At 39.1% G+C, this 18985-nt stretch overlaps 1 protein-coding gene across 3 annotated transcripts in view; it reads right to left on the bottom strand.

Moving 5' to 3' along the window:
• slc8a1b (solute carrier family 8 member 1b) overlaps window positions 1-18985 on the bottom strand; it is a 143032-nt gene that overhangs the window by 45444 nt on the left and 78603 nt on the right. Inside the window, exon 5 of one of the 3 annotated variants that reach the window (XM_085183422.1) lies at window positions 7949-8067. In XM_085183422.1, the coding sequence (XP_085039548.1) occupies window positions 7949-8067 (119 nt within the window). Of the gene's footprint in view, window positions 1-7529; window positions 7640-7948; window positions 8068-18985 lie in introns of all 3 variants that reach the window. The other 2 variants (XM_085183423.1, XM_085183424.1) reach the window with 2 other exon arrangements.

The following is an 18985-nucleotide window of genomic DNA, read 5'->3' as shown; positions in this document are numbered from 1 at the left end:
ATGGGTTGTGGTGAACTATCTACTGCTTGAGGTTCCTCGGGACAAAATTTGAATGATGCTGTATCTGAGAGTCATCCAGAAACTTCAAAAAATTCCATGTAAATTCAATTGAGTTTACCCTCAGAAAAAAAAACTATGTGCATAAAACATGTGATCACTCAAAACATCTTCTGTGGGAGTCCAAGATCCATTTACTTTATTTAAAGAGAGAAACCAACACTTCACATCTGCAACAATACTGTCACCCAATTTGATATCTGCCTACACATGCAAACAATAAATATCCAGCTGCATCTGCACAAACAAGCCAGAGCTGAACAAGTACTCATACCTTCTCTCCCAAAGTTGTTGAAAGGGAGATGGAGGAAACTAGTACAAGAAGAGGATAAAATATCTTTTGTCAATGTGCTACGGTTCTATTAAGTAAAAGCAGACTCGGGTTGAAAAATAAGTGAAATTTAAGGCAGCTGAATGTTGAAGCAATGACACATTAACTTAAGATGCCTTCAAAATACTGGAGCCAAGCTACAGTTGTGGTAAACTGATGAGGTTTAAGCTGAAATCTGAGGTGGGGTGATACTATTGTTATTGGCAAAACATTGCTCTTTAGGGCATCTGTGCATAATCAGTCATAAAGTATCTGGATATGCACAGACTTAGACTAACTAAATCTTGTGCGTCACGTTCTCTACCCTGCAGTAAAGAAAATAAAGACCAGGTTCATGCAGTGATGTCTCTCTCATTTCATCCTCCTTATCACTACTGAGTTGATCACAACAGAAAACTTAGCAAACAAACCAGGTATGAGTAAAGACACTGCAGCATTCTGTGCTTCTGCTTACTGTCTTAAAAAAGCCTTGTTATCAATATCTCTACTATTTCCAGTAAAGTCAAGTGACTACAGGAAATTACTGAACTACACAGTTCCCCTCTGTCTCTTTGCATAATATGTAGCTCCTTATATCAGTGCAACAGATGTCAAATCAGTTGCCTGTTTCGACACTATATGAATTCTGTGAACCTAATTTCCTTTAAGCAAAACACAGGTAAATGAAACAGCCGCATCAAAAGACAAGAATATCAGCCTTTTATCTTTGGGTCAGAATAAAAGAACAAAAGATGAAACGGGATCTTGCTGGAAGAAAAGCTGACTATATTCTCCCAGTCATAAAACCTTGTATGTCAGAGCTGTTTACTTGGATTCATATCTGACGGCACAATTCGCAAATTAATCAACACTGGAGAATGAATCTGCCTCTTTTGGACTGTGCTCAGCAGCTGTCTCAGGGGTAGGACACTTAAAAGCCAATTTAAAATGTGTTGGATTGTGCCAAAACGCACTGAGAAAACCAATTCTACATTCCACAGTCTCTCTGCAGTACTAATTTACTGAGTTTACAATAATAATAATAGTTTACTGAAATTGCAACCTCAGTAAACACTAATTGGAAATTAAGAATACAAAACAACATAGTCCCATGTTTTCACATATTCAACTGTGTTTGTTATAAAAAGCTGCCAGTGCTACCCCTCAGCCTCCTGAGCACCTATGGTATAAACTTGAAAAAATGTGGTGACTTCCTTCTTGAGTTACCACATTCATCCACAAGATTTTCTGAGAAAAGGTCCTCAGACTTCTGAGATTTTGACTTTTCTAATTCAATTCAATTCCATTTTATTTATACAGTGCCAAATAACAACAAAGGTCACCTCAACGTGCTTTATATTTTAAGATAGACCCCAAAATAATACATATAAAGAGAAAAATCCAACAATGATATGACCCCCTATGAGCAAGCACTTTGGTAACAATGGGAAGGAAAAACTCCCTTTTAACAGGAAGAAACCGGCAGAAGCAGACTCAAACTTTTAATTTTTAGATTTTTAATTTGAAAATCCTAGTTCATCCTTAGTAATCATGTTCACAAGAGTTTCAGAAAATCAGAATCTGACCTTGGTCAAGGTCACCATTATTCAAGCTTGCCTGAGACTCAACACTCTGTTAAATGGTAAATGGACTGGTTCTTATATAGCACTTTTCTAGTCTATCTGAGCAGTCAATGCACTTTTATTTGCCTTTACTTGCCTCATTCAAAGATATTTGGCATCCAGACTGAGGGAATCGGACCACCAACCCTCTGAATAGCAGATGCCCTGCTCTACCACCTAAGCTATAGCCATGAGTCGTTCAGGTTGAATAAAAGTCTAAACCCAGACTTTATTTCAGACATTTATTTCTACATCCTGTGCCTAACACATACACTGAATTTTGAACTCCTCCTCTAGCGTCCTCCTAAAATAAATCGGAGAATCGTGATTAGCTGATGGCAGCTGTGCCAGCCAATTTCCCCTGGTACTGCCCCTGAACCCGCTACTGCATCCCTCTCGTGCAGTTGAGCCACACACCACATCCCACCACCATACTAACATTTTTGGGAGATTTTAGGATTTTGCCTGCCTGCCTGTCCAGTGGAGTCATGCCTTTAATATATGAGGGGTAAAACTCCCAGTAGCTTAGCTATGAAATTACAGACCACTCAAAAGGTGGTGACTGCTGAGGTGCATGGAGCATAATAGTCATAATAGTCACAAATGCCCTGGCAACTCAATAACTCAATAACCAGCAAAACCAACCTCTGCCATTAACATCAGCGCAAAAAATGTGTGCCAGGAGCTTCGCGGCATGGGTTTCCAGAGCAGAACAACCCTGTAGAGGTAATGTGTAAGTGGTCCTATGTCTTTGAACAGTGCAATGCTGTTTTGACCAAATACAGAACATTTTTAAATGTTCAAATTCTTGAAAGAGTAGTTGTCAAACAGCTAACAGTACATAAACAGCTTTAGTGAAGGTTACAAATGATCTTCTTATGGCTTCTGACAGTGGACTCATCTCTGTGCTTGTCCTGCTAGACCTCAGTGCAGCGTTCGTTACTGTTGACCATAATGTTCTATTAGAACGATTAACGCATGCTGTAGGTATAACAGGTACTAGGCTGCAGTGGTTTGTATCATATCTATCTAATCAACTCCAATTTGTTCACATAAATGGAGAGTTAATTATGCAGTTCCACAGGGTTCACTGCTAGGACCAATTCTATTTACATTATAAATGCTTCCCTTGGGCAGTAACATGTAAGGCATAGCATACATTTTCACTGCTATGCAGATGACACACAACTTTATCTGTCCATTAAGCCAGATAACACACAACAATTAGTTAAACTGCAGGAATGTTTTAAAGACATAAACACCTGGATGGCATCTAATTTTCTGCTTCTAAATTCAGATAAAACTGAGGTTATTGTACTGGCCAAGAAAATCTTAGAAATATGGTATCTAACCAGATCTAACCTTACTCTGGATGGCATTAGCTTGGCCTCCAGTAACACTGTAAGGAAGCTTGGAGTCATTTTTGACCAGGATATGTCATTTAATGCACATATTAAACAAATATGTAGGACTGCTTTCTTCCATTTGTGCAATATCTCTAAAATTAGAAATATCCAGTCTCAGAGTGATGCTGAAAAACTAGTTCATGCATTTATTACATCTAGGCTGGACTCTTGTAAGTCATGTTTCCATAAAAGAGGGGCCTGAAAACTAAAGGCTCTGATGGACAAAGAATAAACATCAGCATCTGTGTAGAACTGATAAAAGTCAATTATCACTGCTGATGAAAGCTGTGTCTCACCACTCTTCAGCAGAAATGCCTGCAGTTTCCATGCCCGAAGAAATGATTTCAGAAGTGCAAGCATTTGAATGCTTGTTTCTTTTGACATTCACAGGGTTGTGCACCGTGCTCTTAATTTGTCCCTGAGGGTCAGACTGTCAATCCAAATGTAGCAGGAGGAAGAAGAAGCCTAGAAGTGGAATATAGCTGCAAAAACATAGCGAGTAAATCAGGTCCACTTTTTGTTTTTTCATAGATTTTATGTAACCCTGCAACATAAGAATTCTAATTTTAAAGACGTATTTCTAGAGATATTTTTTTCTGTCTAATCTCATCAAATATTGCTTTTTGAAGACAAAAGATATAAAAATATTTAGTATATTTGTTTATTGCTAAACAGCAGTCTAAGCAGAGACACCCAGACCTCCCTCTCCCCAGCCATTGCTTCAAACTCACTTGCTTGAACACAGAGGCATTGCAATTGCAGACCAAGCGAGTCGAGGGATATAACCTGTCTCTTTGAGGTATGCCCTGAGCCTTCCTCCTATTGTGGCATGCTCAAAAAACGTCATTTAAGAGGCTTCTAGGAGTCTGTCAATCTCCCACCACTCACTCATTGTCCAACAAGATCCCAAGATATACTTAAATTCCTCCACTTGGGGTAGCAGCTAGGCCCTGACAAGAAACATAGCTGAGAACTATGGGCTCATACTTGGAGGTGCTAGTTTTTATTCCCACCACTTGACACTTGACTCCAAACCACTTCTCCAGTGCCAGTTGGAGGCAACCACCTGATGAAAAATCAGAACCACATCGTCTACAAAAAGCAGAGACCAGAACAAGTGGAAACCATCTGCCACTTGGCTATTCCTAGAAATTATATCCGTAAAAATTATGACTGACATTGGTGAAAAAGGGTAGCTGTGGCTGAATGGCTCTAACAAGAGGCCAGATAGCTGCGCTCCCGAAGTACCCCCTACTGGATCCCCTGCAGGACACAGTCCAATGCCTTCTCCATAAAACACACAAAACCTTGAAATACCTTCGGGAGGATAGAAAATTGGTCAAATGTTCTATGACCAAGACAAAAACAATAATGTTGCTAATGCAAGCACACAGTGATATGTGTACGTGGCTATATGCATACAGAACATGCACAGATAAACAACAGGATGGACAAAAACACAAAAAAGGGGTTAATGTCATTAAGAGATGTGCAGGGCTCATTTAGTACAGACAACCAGCACATCAGATCATAAAACACACAGACAGTGTGTGTTTACGCGTTCCTGTGTATCCCGGAGGTGTGGTTGATCTTCTGACTGTGATAATGTGATATCCAGCCCTTGTCTTTGATCCCCTCATCACTATAAACACTGCTGATGCCTGGTAAACACATGCTGCCATTAGCACACTGATATAGCTGCTCTGTGTGAGTGTGTAAAACAGAGAGAGAAAGAACTACTTTTAATGAGTGTACCCAAAAGAGCTAAAGTACATTTAAGGTCGTAAAACTCATTCTAGACAACATGTAAACAGAAAACTGAGGATATATCTCAAACTCCTTAACAGTATGTGATTTATCAATCTCTGTAGTGTGTGTCAAAATAACAATATATATAAAATGGAATGTTTCTCACTTAAAAACCCCCCGAAACAACTTTACAATAAATTACTTTGTAATAAAAAACAAGGGGGATGAGCATCTCATATGAGATAATGGATAAACACACTGGAGATAGATTCAGCAAGCGATTAAGGGCAAACACAGAGATGCAGACAAACACTAACATGTACATCTAAAGCCTGACTACATGGTGGAAGCATTTAAACAGAAATACTATTCGATTCAATCATTAAATCAACATCATAGAACAACTTAGCATCAACATTTAAGTGTTATTAACAGGAAATACATATTATTATAGAACATATATTTGGGAGCTTGTAAAATTTCAATTGACTAATCTACTAGATTACAAAACATTTTGATCACTGGTTTAACTGCACCAGATTGCTAAACAATGATGTGTGAAACATTGAAGCATTCCTCCTCCTGGAAGAGTAAAGCTTGATATGACTCAAATAGGACTAAATTAAACTTTAGGAAGCAGCTTCTGTCTGTGGAATATTTAATTTTCTAGAATGTAGAAAAGCTACAAAGTTCTTCATAAAAAGTGGCTCTGTGGAATGTCAACATGTCATGAGCAAAAGAAGAACAGCCCTGTGTCACTGTGGGTTTTTCCACCCATTAATATGTTATCAGCACAGTGAATGGCTATTATCAGTCATTATGATTCCCATAGATATGGGCCAATAGCTGCTCTTCCATCTACTAGCATGCCCATTATAATCAGAGACGTCCTGCGTCAGTTATGTGTATTTATGTAATTGTTAACCCCACAGTTAACAGTGTGTTAGGTACTGCTTCTATATGTTTTTTTTAACCCGGTGATCCATAATCCAGTTGTACGAGAACATTTTCAAACGCCAACAGAAAACATATCTCAGAAAGCTCTTGGCTGAATGATGGGGGGGAACAAAGTAGATAAGAGAAAAAGAAAAGGGGAAGAAAGGAGAGGACAGGTGTAATTCCCGCTCAGTTTGCTCAGGAGCAAAAAGACTAAGAATGAAAAAAATAAAGGAGGAAAAACAGAGAAGTCCAGAAGGGAGCAACACAACTGATCTGTGTGTGCTCAGGCTGAATCCCAAATCAACAGACCTGCTAAATCAAGAGCAAACACAAGGGTGCTGCTCTGTGTCACTTCAGAAATATGCTATAAGTGCAACTGAGGCTTTGATTTTATGTTTTATAGTGTTGCCAGATGTAAAGTGCCGGTTCTTCCTTCTAACTGCAAAGTGCTCTTGTCTCAAATATCTTATCAGGGTTTACATAAAATAAATATGATAAAAACGACTGAAACAAAGCTGGCTCGCTGACTCTGTAGTCTCTTTTCTTTGCTTCCATGTTTGGAGATTTGTGTAATCAGCTATGCTGGCTATGTGCACAGATGCAAAGGCTCATCCAGTTATAAAGCTGAGGAAAATCATGCTGTATTGCTTACAGTGACAAGAACAAGGCTTCTCTTGTGCACTGATAACCTGATGATAAAATCTATATTTTCCCTGGATATTGTTTGAGATTTTGTGTATATGCTAAATATATTATTTTTTTAATTAATGTATGTTCTTTATATATGAGATATATTAGACCATGCCCTGCAGCGATTAGTCAGCTTAATTATAAGTTATGTCAAAATTTAAACAGCTACTTTAATTATCAAACAACTGTTTCCTGTGGCACAAACGTTTCAGATGCTAAAATTTACCGCTTTTCTTTGTCATATTTAAAAGTAAATTTTAAATATTTAGGCTTTGGGTTGGTGGTTGGAAAAAGCAAATCAGAAATCCTAAAATAAATAAATAAACATTTCAAGAACACTGCCAACTAAACTGAACAGAGACAGCCAAATGCTCCCTCCAGAAATCATATTTTTTACTTAGTGTTTTTGGAGCTTTTTCACCACCACCCACAACTGCTTTATATTTTTCTAGTTGGAAGTAACTCCATCATTTCCCAATACATAGCACTGTAATAGAACAGCGTAAAAATGAGCTTTAATTTTTGTCAATTATACGTTGTGAACATTTGAAAACTTGCTCAGATTGAGTATATTGCACGGAATTACTATAGTTATTCTTTGCGCAGAGATAACAGTTAACATTAACAGCCCACTCAGCAACTACAGTAACAAAAGAGAACTGCGTTATAAGAATGAATGAGGAACTTATTTCTGGTGATGGTCTGTTGAATCAGGATTCATGAAAGTGCCTTCTCAGTGCTCATTAGTCGTCACACCTGTCTGTTCCTTCCTGTTTCGTCTCCACTGGGGGGGTTCAAGCAGAATGTAGAAGGAGGATAGCTTATTGTACTCCTCCCGGTCTAAGATCCTAACGGTTATGGTCTTCCTGTATGGGACAACACACGTACACATACATAGAGGGAGGTGGTAAATGCATGCATGATAAACAAACATCATGGCAAGGTATATACACAAAAGGCACACACAGACATGCACACAGACAAAGGTGTAGTGGATGTGGTTGATGAGATGACGTACAGTCTGCCGCATGTTCGCTGTCATATTTAGGACACAACAGCAGGAGAACAATAAATCCCCTCCTGTGTGCCTCCATGTGTTAAGAACATGCGGCCTCTGCAGTGCGACGGACACTCTGGGGTCAAGGATTCACTATTCGCAGGATCACGAGGCTCACCCTCTTCCTGACCTTTGGTGTCATTGCTCTCCAGCAGGCGAGGCTCCCCAATCTCTATGTAGAATGTTTTGTTCTTCTCATACTCCTCGTCGTCAATTATTTTCACCTTGATGGTTTTGCTGAAGAGAAGGAGGGGGAGGAGGGAGGGGGAGGGAGGAGGGGAAAAAAGGAGGAGAGAAGAAGAGAAGGCAGAAAAGTGAGGAAAGGACAGGCTGGAAACTGGAAAACCAAGAGGAAACAGAAAAGAGCAGTATTCGACTTTCCCACAGATACACGTCCAGTTATCAAGTTACATAATATTTTCACATGGACGGATCTGAAGGTTGTTCTTTTGCTTTTAAAACTATGGAAAGTTTGCATATTTCCTCTGGATGTCAGACTAATCTTTATTATTATGTTATTGGAGCAGCTCACATCCGTCTGGAATGATCAAACTGATATACTCTTTACTCTGCCAGCCTGATCAAAGCTCAGTTAAATCTTTCAATCCACCATGATATCAGGCATCTTCAGTATAGAAAAAACAATCTTGAATGTTACCGGCTAAACGAACTGTGGCGGCGGCTGGAGAGTTTATCAACTCTGCTAGTCAGTTTGGTGAGTGAGCAGTCGTGAGACATGATGATGAATTCGTCAAATGCAATCAGTCAACTTTTGGGATGCAATGTTGACAATGCACTTTTTATTTCCACCTCATGCCAATTTACATTAAACAAGTATTCCCTTTAAACCTTGATGACTGTGGGAAACTCAAGCAAACTTAACAATTCAATTTCCATGAAAATGTGTTGTATCTGATGTTAAATGCTGGGATATCCAGCCTACATAAAATTAAGAATGCTACAGGCATATGCTATAAGCAAGCATTTGTGGTTCTAGCTCTATTTAAAGTGTAGAAATTCAGCACATTTTTTAATTAGATATATCTAAGGCACTAGAACAGAAAGATCTCTGCAGCATTATTCATTACCTTCAATTAATGCTTTCAACAAGATGAGGTCAAGATTAGCTGTGCTTTGCAATTTAACACAAGAGAAACTGGCTAGAAATTAGTACAGTGTGAACAACAAACATGCTGACACGCCTTGACTAAAATAGCACGAGCAAAATAACCATCTTTCTCTCTCAAAGTCTCAAAGTTCTGCAACTGGCTGAGATTTAACACAAAAACCAGCACTGAGAGTTTTATTCCACTGTTGGTCTCCATCTAAATTACAAACAACACATTGACCATTCTTCCGGCAAATTGTAACAGTGTTTTGTCAAAGAACAAAGACAAGGCAGGGATTTCTTTCTTTGAAAATAGATTTCCACCAATAAAGTATACCAGCAATTCTGGAGAGAGAGTGTCTGTATCTGTGTATTTATTGTGGGAGTTGGCCTTGATCGCATTTGGCATGGCAGCTAATATTCCAGGTCACAGTGCTACAGAGTGGGGTGCGGTGGATGTAGCATTTGTGTGCTGTGTGACTGAGTGCCTCTGGACATATGCTTATGAGTGTGTTTATCTTGTGTTTCCAGTCTGGAACAAAACCCATATTCTAATCCAAATCCACTACAGGCAATAACAAAGACAGCTCAAAATCTGCCCTATAGCATGAGAAATGGGAACATGAACACACAAGCTTATATAAGCGTTATCTCTCATCGCAGACCTGCAACCAATGTGGAATCGTCGGCAAACACCGTGTTAGCAGAATTTGAATCCCTCCCTCTCTCACCACTGAGCAGCCATGTGAAAAGTAAAAGGTGTATGACAGTGCATATAACATCTTTCAAATAGAAACATGTGTCAGTCTCTAACATCAGAACAAGAAATATTCAGAAAAGGGCTTAAGAAGTAATACCATACAACAGAATTAGTATTTTATAAAATTTTGCATTGCACTGTTATTCTATTTACAGTAGACTAAAGTAAATAATGATGCCTTTGAGAGAGAAAAAAATAATAGCAGTACTACACTGTATTTCTACAGTACAATACAGTATGTGTTCTTGCTGTAATGAAGAGTCATGTCATTGTACTTGGAAAAGCAAGAAATTGAATTCAGGTAATGCTGGGGAATTTATGCAGTTAGATTACAATGTAATAACACAGTAATTAAGTGTAAGTTAGCAGAGGAATTTGTTACTTTGTAATAAAGACTTGTGATTGAGGTGTAAGTGAAAGTATTCATTTTGCATAATGATTATTATATGATTATATCATTAAATGGTAAATGGTAAATGGCCTGCATTTGTATAGCGCTTTTCTAGTCCTTAAGGACCCCAAAGCGCTTTACACTACATTCAGTCATTCACCCATTCACACACACATTCACACACTGGCGATGGCAAGCTACATTGTAGCCACAGCTGCCCTGGGGCGCACTGACAGAGGCGAGGCTGCCGGACACAGGCGCCACCGGGCCCTCTGACCACCACCAGTAGGCAAATATGGGGTTAGTATCTTGCCCAAGGATATTTGGCATGCAGCCAGGAGGCAGCCTGGGATCGAACCACCGACCTTCTGATTAGTGGCTGACCTGCTCTGCCACCTGAGCTACAGCCACCCTATTACATTCACAACTAACACCAGTTTAGACTCTCCAGTTAACCCAACATGAATGCTGCTGGAGTTAGGTAGCCTGGAGTAGCCAGAGAGATCCCACACAAAACACAGGGGAAAGATGCAAACTCCACATAAAAAGGACCCAAAGACTAAACTAAACAGGTTCATATTTACTTCTTAAATTTAGTTGATCAGAAATATATAGCAGGATAAAATGATAACGACCTGGTAATTACAAATGCCCCACACTTATCTAGCTTACAGTTTTCAGGACTGACAGCCTTAGCATCCACAGCACACCTCTTTTGTGACTGAATACACACAGCAGCTCTGATAATAATTTAATTATACACAGGAAGGCCAGGGGTTAATCATTGTATTACATATACAAATGCAGTGAAAATCATTTCATTAAACTATTGAGAACACCAACACACACACATGCAAATGTCAGAGGTTAACTTATTACACTAGAGGGATTAGTCCATTTATCACCGTCCTATAACTGCAGATGGAGAGCAGTCTCCACCCTCTGGGATGGAGAAGATCTCATCCACAAGCTGCCACCTAACATTTGCACAACAGCTGGAACAGCTGCCTCAAGGTAGAACCATTGAACAAGACACTTGCCACTCCCAAATGATAGAGTGGAGACAGGTTATGTTTACTTTCCCCTTGTGAATAAATTCTGTTTCTCCTTCCTATGAATTTACAAATACATACTTTGTATGTATACTTTGAGAGCCAATAACAGTTTTTGTAATTTTAATTCCTTTTGAAAGCAATTAACAATTTTGTGTGACCCATATTTTAAGCATGTTTTTCCTTTTTTTAATATTGGCAGATTTGCACAGGATTGAGAGCACAGAACTCTGAAATTAACACAAATCACAGAGGGACCCAGAACAACAGCGGTCTCATGTGAATAGGGATCTGGGCTCCATTTTCCCCTAAAAACAAAAGCATCAGGCACGGGCCAAATGTTTTGTATTATTACCCTCATCTGTCAGTGCCTTTGTAAAACATTCTATTAGTGACAGCTCGCGTGAATATATGAATATATACTAAAGACTGAAATGAAAAATTTTGGATTCAGGCTTTTCTTCTGCAAACTTTGAGAATGACGACTTTTCTGTTGAAACTGGCAAACAGATGACCAGCTTACTGGAAAAACACACACACACACACACGCACACACTCACACACACACATACACACACTATGTATGTCTTTACATACTCATGACAAACAAGCATATCCAGACAGTGCATCAGCGCAGATATAATTGATTAATGATGCAGTGGATTTATCATCAGCACCTTCATCTCCTATCCAATCATCCTGGCTATACGGCACGCTGTTTGGTTGCCATGGTGACAACATGTTTGGGTAACCAACAGGGGTGGAGAAGATTGTTTCCAGACCAATAATGTGTGTGTGTGTGTGTGCATGCATGTGTGCGCGTGTGTGTCTTTGAGTTTGTCATGACATGTGAGTGCATTTTAGAAAAAGGCCACATACTTAACATACACTCAACATTTTGTCATTCCCAGGCTGTTTAAAAAAACACTGCAGTTTTGTCAGTGGGGCTGGTAATATTAGACACCGGGAGCTGGAAGTTTGAAAAAGTAGAGAAGCCCTCATAAGGACACAGAGGGCAAAATGTGTAACAGCGGCTAAAGTCACGACCAGGCTACCAAGCTACTAAGTGACCCACTTAGCGTTTTGCACTCTGTTTTCCTTTGCTGTCTGGTCAAGTTTAGATAACAAATCTTACTTGGTTAGGTTTGGGAACATGGTTTGGTTTAAGGCCCGTTCAAAATCGACCCTGCATTTTGAAAGATTGTAGCTAAAGGGTGCATTCAATATATATGACAAGTACCAACCTTGTGTGAATCTCTGAGACACCAGCAGGTTTTACAAAACTGTAGTATTTGACACCCTGAGGATGAGGACGGGCTCCCACACTACACTGATTTGTGTGCCTCTATCTGTGTGCACATGTGTGAGAGGGACTTTGATAGCCTACACTGTTTGTAGTAACTAGTGCCTCTTTGCCTCTTCCTATATAATATAATATAAAATATAGCTGATGTGACAAAGGTGTGTGACAGTCACATATCAAATGTACAGTTTATGGTTTTCATATAAACATGTGCAAACTCATTGAAGTTGTACACTCTATAGTCTTTTAGCTTCACCTAACCAAACACTAACATTAGCCAACTGTCAAAAAGAAGACTCCACTCCCCTTTCCAAAGTCATATTAGTCCCCACAGGTATAGGGAAACCACAGCACACTCAGACAGAGGTGGTATCACACTTGCATGGCAGCATTCACAAATGTATCACACTAGCACACTTTCACGCCCATGCATGAGCACACTAAATTCGGCTGCAGGAATACAAAAATTCACACACGCATGCAGATAAGCCCAGGCACACACATTACTCCAGGGAATACAATGTGTGTATTTCCACAGAGATGTCCTCCATCTGACTTTGCTAAAGCGTATGATAAACTAAGGGAACATCTGAGCAGCTGTGATCTCTACCCCACTGCTTCTCCAACACTCCACCACTCCTCCTTTTCCCCCTTTATTCCTTCCACGTTTCACCTCATAGCCTTTCGTACATAGGATTTCTGTCCATGCTGGTATAACATCAGAACTCATCATGAAATAGCCAAACAGATAAAACAACAAATTAAACAGACAAAGAATTGCTCAAAAACAACTGACCTGAGTCACATAAACTACAAACACATACCTTTGGCACTGGGTGACCTCAATGTACCAAAATAGAATCTCCCCCTCACTTTTCCTTTGTGGTGATCCAAGATACTCCTGTTTGGTTTCATTTCCACAATGATTTTGTAGGTTCTAGTCTCTGGTGCTCATTGAGTTTGGACAGTTTGACAACAGTAGAGAAGACACTTAGTTACCTTATTGGAAACAGAACAAGGGAGACATCTATCTCTTTTTTTTTGCCTTACAAATATGAGTAATTGCTCTAAGCTTTAACTTTTCACCATCTAATTGGATCACCGTAATGAGGGTACAAATTAAATATGTCTTAAAGTCTATGCAGCTCAGTGGTCTTTTGATTTTCTATCCAGTTACAGGTGTGTTTAGCCTAAAATATATTTATATTATAGGGCACCTATGTGACACTAGCATAGCATTTTCCCTAGCCTCACACATCAACATCCCCCATACATCCACACAGGAAGTCGTAGAGCACAACAGGCATTAGCGCGGGTTACTCCCTTCTCCTCAGCAACCTGCCTTAGCGACGTATTTGGATTGGAAAATTTGAGGAACCACCGCTTTATTTTAAGTTTGAGGGGGAAAGTTCTGCTGCTCTGTTGGTGCGTGTGTGTGTGTGTGTGTGAAATGGACAGCTGGAAAAAGGAGGGCAGAGGACAACCAAGTCCAAATAACATCACCATGATGGAACAAGCCCGCATGTTTATCTCTGTTTGTGTCGAAAGTCGTGATTAAAACCCTAATCACTTCAAGTGCTTTTAAAGAAAACGACATAGCTGAGTGTTTACAGCCAACATGTGTTTGTTTGTGTGCAGGTTCGCCTGCCTATCTTTTGCCCAAACTGTTTAAGAGTGAGTTTGGAAAAGTAGGAGTTGAGTGTGGTGTGTGCGTGTGCATTTGCTTGTGTGTAAAGAACTAGCTTTTGAGACTGTGAACTGGTTTGTTTGTGTGGAACAGATTGCTGGTGGGTGGACTTTGGTCACAGACTAAACCAAAGAGGCAAGTGTGTGTGTTTGTGTGTGTATATAAGTGTACATGATATGTATCTGTGTGTCAGCTTGTATGTATATGTGTACATTTATTTTAGTTTGAGCTAATTTCACTTTTCCATTAAGAGTCATTATGTAACATACAGAGAACAAGTCTATATATTGATGTCTGCACTTGCATAAATTAGAATTTGGCAGTCATTTTATGAGGAAGAGTATTGGTGATGCCACTTTACACAAGAAAGGAGGTCTGTGTTGGTGTGTACCATCTGCATGCAGTGTTTTTATAAGACAAAGCTGATAATGGTGCTGGCCTCTGTGGGAAACTACAACAATAAGCTGACAGCGATCAGCCATGCCTTCTCTAATAAGACCCACTCTGCTCACTAATACGTGTAATCCAGAGTGCATAGAGGCTAATGGATACAAAAAAGGTTACACAAACACACCTGCAATAAGGTTGCAATTAGTTCCTTGTGGACTATAGGGTTTCCAGTCCATCTGACTGCCTATCTGCCCATCTGACTATATGACGGTTTTGTTTTAACGTTATTTATTACTGGCTAAGAAAAAGAGCCTCTCATTTAACGTGTTCACTGATGCTTTTGATTACACAGTTGTGCCATGTATATACTGTTAGCCTGCAGGTCACAGATGTAATCTGCACGTTTTGTTATGTGCAGTTTTCATTCAATTTGCTAAAGTTGTTTATCTGCATTTTTGGGGAAGCTTACTTGCCGTGAAACATTTAGCCTGTTCCTCAGTGTGGTTATAATTCTAGATGAGAGTTGTGACATACAAAGAAAAAAAATCCTGGCTTGAGTATGACTGGCTGGTTGGTTATAGCCAGTCCCTCAAATGCTTAGAGGAAGAGTTTATCAAAAAGTTTATCATTCCTTTGAAAACTTTTACATTTTCCAGAGTCAGCTAGAACTGTGTAGGTGTGTGTGTGTGTGTTTGTATTTGCGTCAGACCCTCCTCCCCTTGTGTCATTTAAGCTACTTTCTATCATCACCGGGAGTTTCCCTGTCTTCTCTCTATTTCTCTCCACACTCTGTTTGGCTATCTCACTCCCCCTTCATTCCTATCTGCAGTATATCTTGCTGGCCAAATAAGGAGCTGGGAAAATCCACGGGACTCCCTGATACACACACATGCACACACACACACACACACGCACACACACAGATGTTTTTAAGAGCTTACATCTGATTAAAAAAACATGTACGTACTAGTGTGTTTATATGTGTGTATATTTATTTATCTTACTGGGATGGAAATCTGTTTGCGTTTTGCAATGTTGAAACGTGCTTCCCTTTATGTAATGTAAATCCTTACAGTTATGGGTAAAAACAGCTCTAGCGTAAGAATTTCCCAGAAATGAGAGCATTTAAAGATACTGCCCACTACACTGATGGAAATGAAACAGTGTCTGGGTGTGTGCGCATGTGTGTCACCTATATCCAACTATTTCTTTACTTTTCAATAGGTGTTTTTTTTCTGAGACCAGATGGAGAAGAAGACAGAGAGAGAGAGAGAGAGAGAGTGAAAGAAAGTGAGAAAATGGGCACGATATGGAGAAACTAACTAATGTTACCTTTAACCATTCCAGTCAGAATTAAGTAAGAGATTACTTTAAGATGCTGAGTTCAGCAAAGTACTAAATGCACTCACATGCACATGCACATACACACAAATTGCAAATTATAAATGCAATTAGACTGATAAAATAGTTAAAGTGAAGCATAGGAGAAGGAGTGACAGATGGGTAGGCCACAGAACAGTAAAATGTAAATATAGGGCATACATCATGCTAAGTATCTAGGACCAAACCATACATAATGAGATAGGATACAGAGACAGCCACACAGCATGTGTATGTGTGTGTGTGCGTGTGTGAGTGAGTTAGATGGAAGCAGAAAAAGAGCAGGAGAGGATATGAATGCTAATCAGCTGATGCGGCCAAACAGGCTGCAGTGCTCCATCGTTTCCAGGGCTTTATGAGCTTTAAGCTGCATGCTGGGATCAGCACTGATGGAGAGTGACGCAGAGTAAAGTGGACTGAAGAGCCTCTGCAGCCACAAGCCACAGTTGCGGCAGTGAAAACATCTCCCTTCAACCAACTGTGCCTTGATGACTGCCTGCAGTACAAGGAGCATTTGTTTAGCCCATAGTTAGCAAGCCCGTGCTCTGAGCCTCAAATCTATCATAGGCTTTTTTAAAAATGTTGTAACATTTATTTACACCTTTCATGTTCTAACTTCAAGTCTAATTTGTAACATAATTGTATTATTATGAACAACTTATAGCACCATACACAGTATTTCAGTTTGAGCAGATGTATATTGCTAACTGAAATGGTACGCTAGCTTGAAAAAGCAATGCAAAAATGTAAAAAAGGGGAGGTCTAAAAGGTGTAAAATGCAATGATCCAGCCAAAGGCTAAGAAACATTCTTGCATCATATTCTAGCTTCAATGCATTATACTGTATCTGTGGAGGCTTTATTAAAGAAGGTTCAAGGGAACTGATGTGGTGCATCGGTGTAATCTGAAGATGATGGAATAGGTAAAATATTTAGCGATTGAAAATCTTCATATTCGTTTAAAACAGCAGGAAAACACAAGTTTATCTTTTCATTGCTCTCTCCCAATCTCCCAGAGTGACACAGCCTTGCAGAGTTTCAGTACATTCAAAGTTTAGTTTTTTTTATTTTTTATATATATATATATATATATTTTTAAGTCAGATGTGAAAACCTTCACCTACACTGACACAGCAGCACTTGTCGTGGGGGATCTCATTCCTTATCTATTTCCTCACACAACAAGACACAGGTGTCAAAACACTGGGCTGATGATTTCACTGGGGAAAGTGAATGTTTTCATCAAAAGACTGAATAGAGATCGTTTCATTTTCTTTGGTGTCATGTTTCACTTCATGGTCCCTCTGCCTCTCCCTCTGTGTTTCTTTCTTACCTACAAGATCAACATATTTGAAAGTTTGCCGTGGATATTTTTTATTTACTGATTTTTTAAAGGAGCATTTAAACCCAGGATTTAGATTAATTTAAGCTAGTAGCTTAGCTAATAAGATCCAATATCACATCCAGTTTCAATAGAACAAGACTGAAGAGGTAAAAATAACAAATTGAAGGCTCCAAAACAGGTATGGTTAAGCCCACTTTCAATTTATCCTAATTTTTACAATATTTAGAAAGTTCAACGAAAATTATGTATTTTCATGAGGTTCAGACTGATTAAACTCAATACATCTGCTAGTTCTATAGCTATTTTATTCACTTGTTTTGATCACTTTATCTCCTTATACATACAAAACTCTAACCCTGATCCCACGGTCTCCATTACCACTATCACAGGCATTTCCCTTTTCAAAGACAGCTTCTACCTTTACATTATAAAAAAACCCCTCTAAGGACAGAAAGCATCACCACAACACCCTCACAGCATAAATATATGGACTTCTAATATTGATGTACATCGCTGCCACAAGGGAATCTAATCACAATCAGATCTTTATGGAAAAAGTGAAAAAAACAAATCAGATGTCACTTCACATTTATATATTGCATATGTAATATGCAGTGAAGATGTCAGGTGTTACACATTCTCTGTCTTTAAATGCTCTCCCTATAACATATTTATCACACAGGAGAATATAACTTGTATAACCAGGTGCTTTATATTCTCCTCTGTGATTACATATTAATGGCTGTCCAACATGGTTTAAGGTTGTTAGTGATAAAAGGGTAAAGCTAATTCCATCTGTGGTGCATAGGTAGAGGATTACACCTCATTTTCTCGCTCTCTCGCAATTATGCCTTTCATGATTCACTCTCTCTTGAGCTTGTGTATTCAAACAGCAACATTTTACTCTTCAGTATTCATTTGACTCTTATTTCCTTCCATTTCACCACTCTACCTGTTTGACACACGTGGCTATGGTAAACATGTTTACCACAGAATTACTGATTTTCTTTCTGTTTCCATTCACGTTATCCTCAGATACACAATCGATCAGTCAGTGAGCTAGGGGATGTATTTAGTGTGTGTATGGAAGGAAGTTCAGACAAATATTCTGCAGACTAGTAGAGAGCAGTGACAACCCTGGGATAGAAAAATAACACATTTCTGCAATACACACTATGTCAAAAGAATCAAACTCATTTTATGAAGTGGTGTACAGGCAGCATAAGCCTATATATTTACTGATCTGTGGTGCATATTTATCTAAAAGTGAATTTAAGCTGTTCAAAGTTAAACTGATCTCTGCTATGCTGCTTGACAACATTTTGCTGCTGTCCACTGCACTGAGACCTGAAACAGTGATTTAAAAGAAGAAACAATCTGTTTGAACCTGTAAGCTTTGACAAGATGAATGACATTGGCATGTATAGAGACTGCAGGAATCACTACTTCATATTAGAGAAACTATAAACATAACCTAGTCTAGCTAACGTTCCCAAACAGCAACCTCCAGGGCAGCAAAATGAAGCTAACATGAATATGGCAAAAGAGAGTGAATCCCCATGGGAAAATGCTTAACTTGAGAACAGAAATAAACATGCCTGGAAAAGTTTTGGGTCTCTAGAGCTAATCTCCCGCTTCAGTCCAGCTTTATAAGACCGATTTAAATTACATATTAAAGCTTTAAGTTTTTCTGAAAAATGATATGGCTTTTAGAATGATTAAATTACTATTAGAGTAGAA

The sequence above is a fragment of the Neolamprologus multifasciatus genome, chromosome 13 (genome assembly GCF_963576455.1).
Source record: "Neolamprologus multifasciatus chromosome 13, fNeoMul1.2, whole genome shotgun sequence".
In the NCBI taxonomy this organism is placed as follows: Eukaryota; Metazoa; Chordata; class Actinopteri; order Cichliformes; family Cichlidae; genus Neolamprologus; species Neolamprologus multifasciatus.
This window is presented reverse-complemented; position numbering and strand designations above follow the sequence as displayed.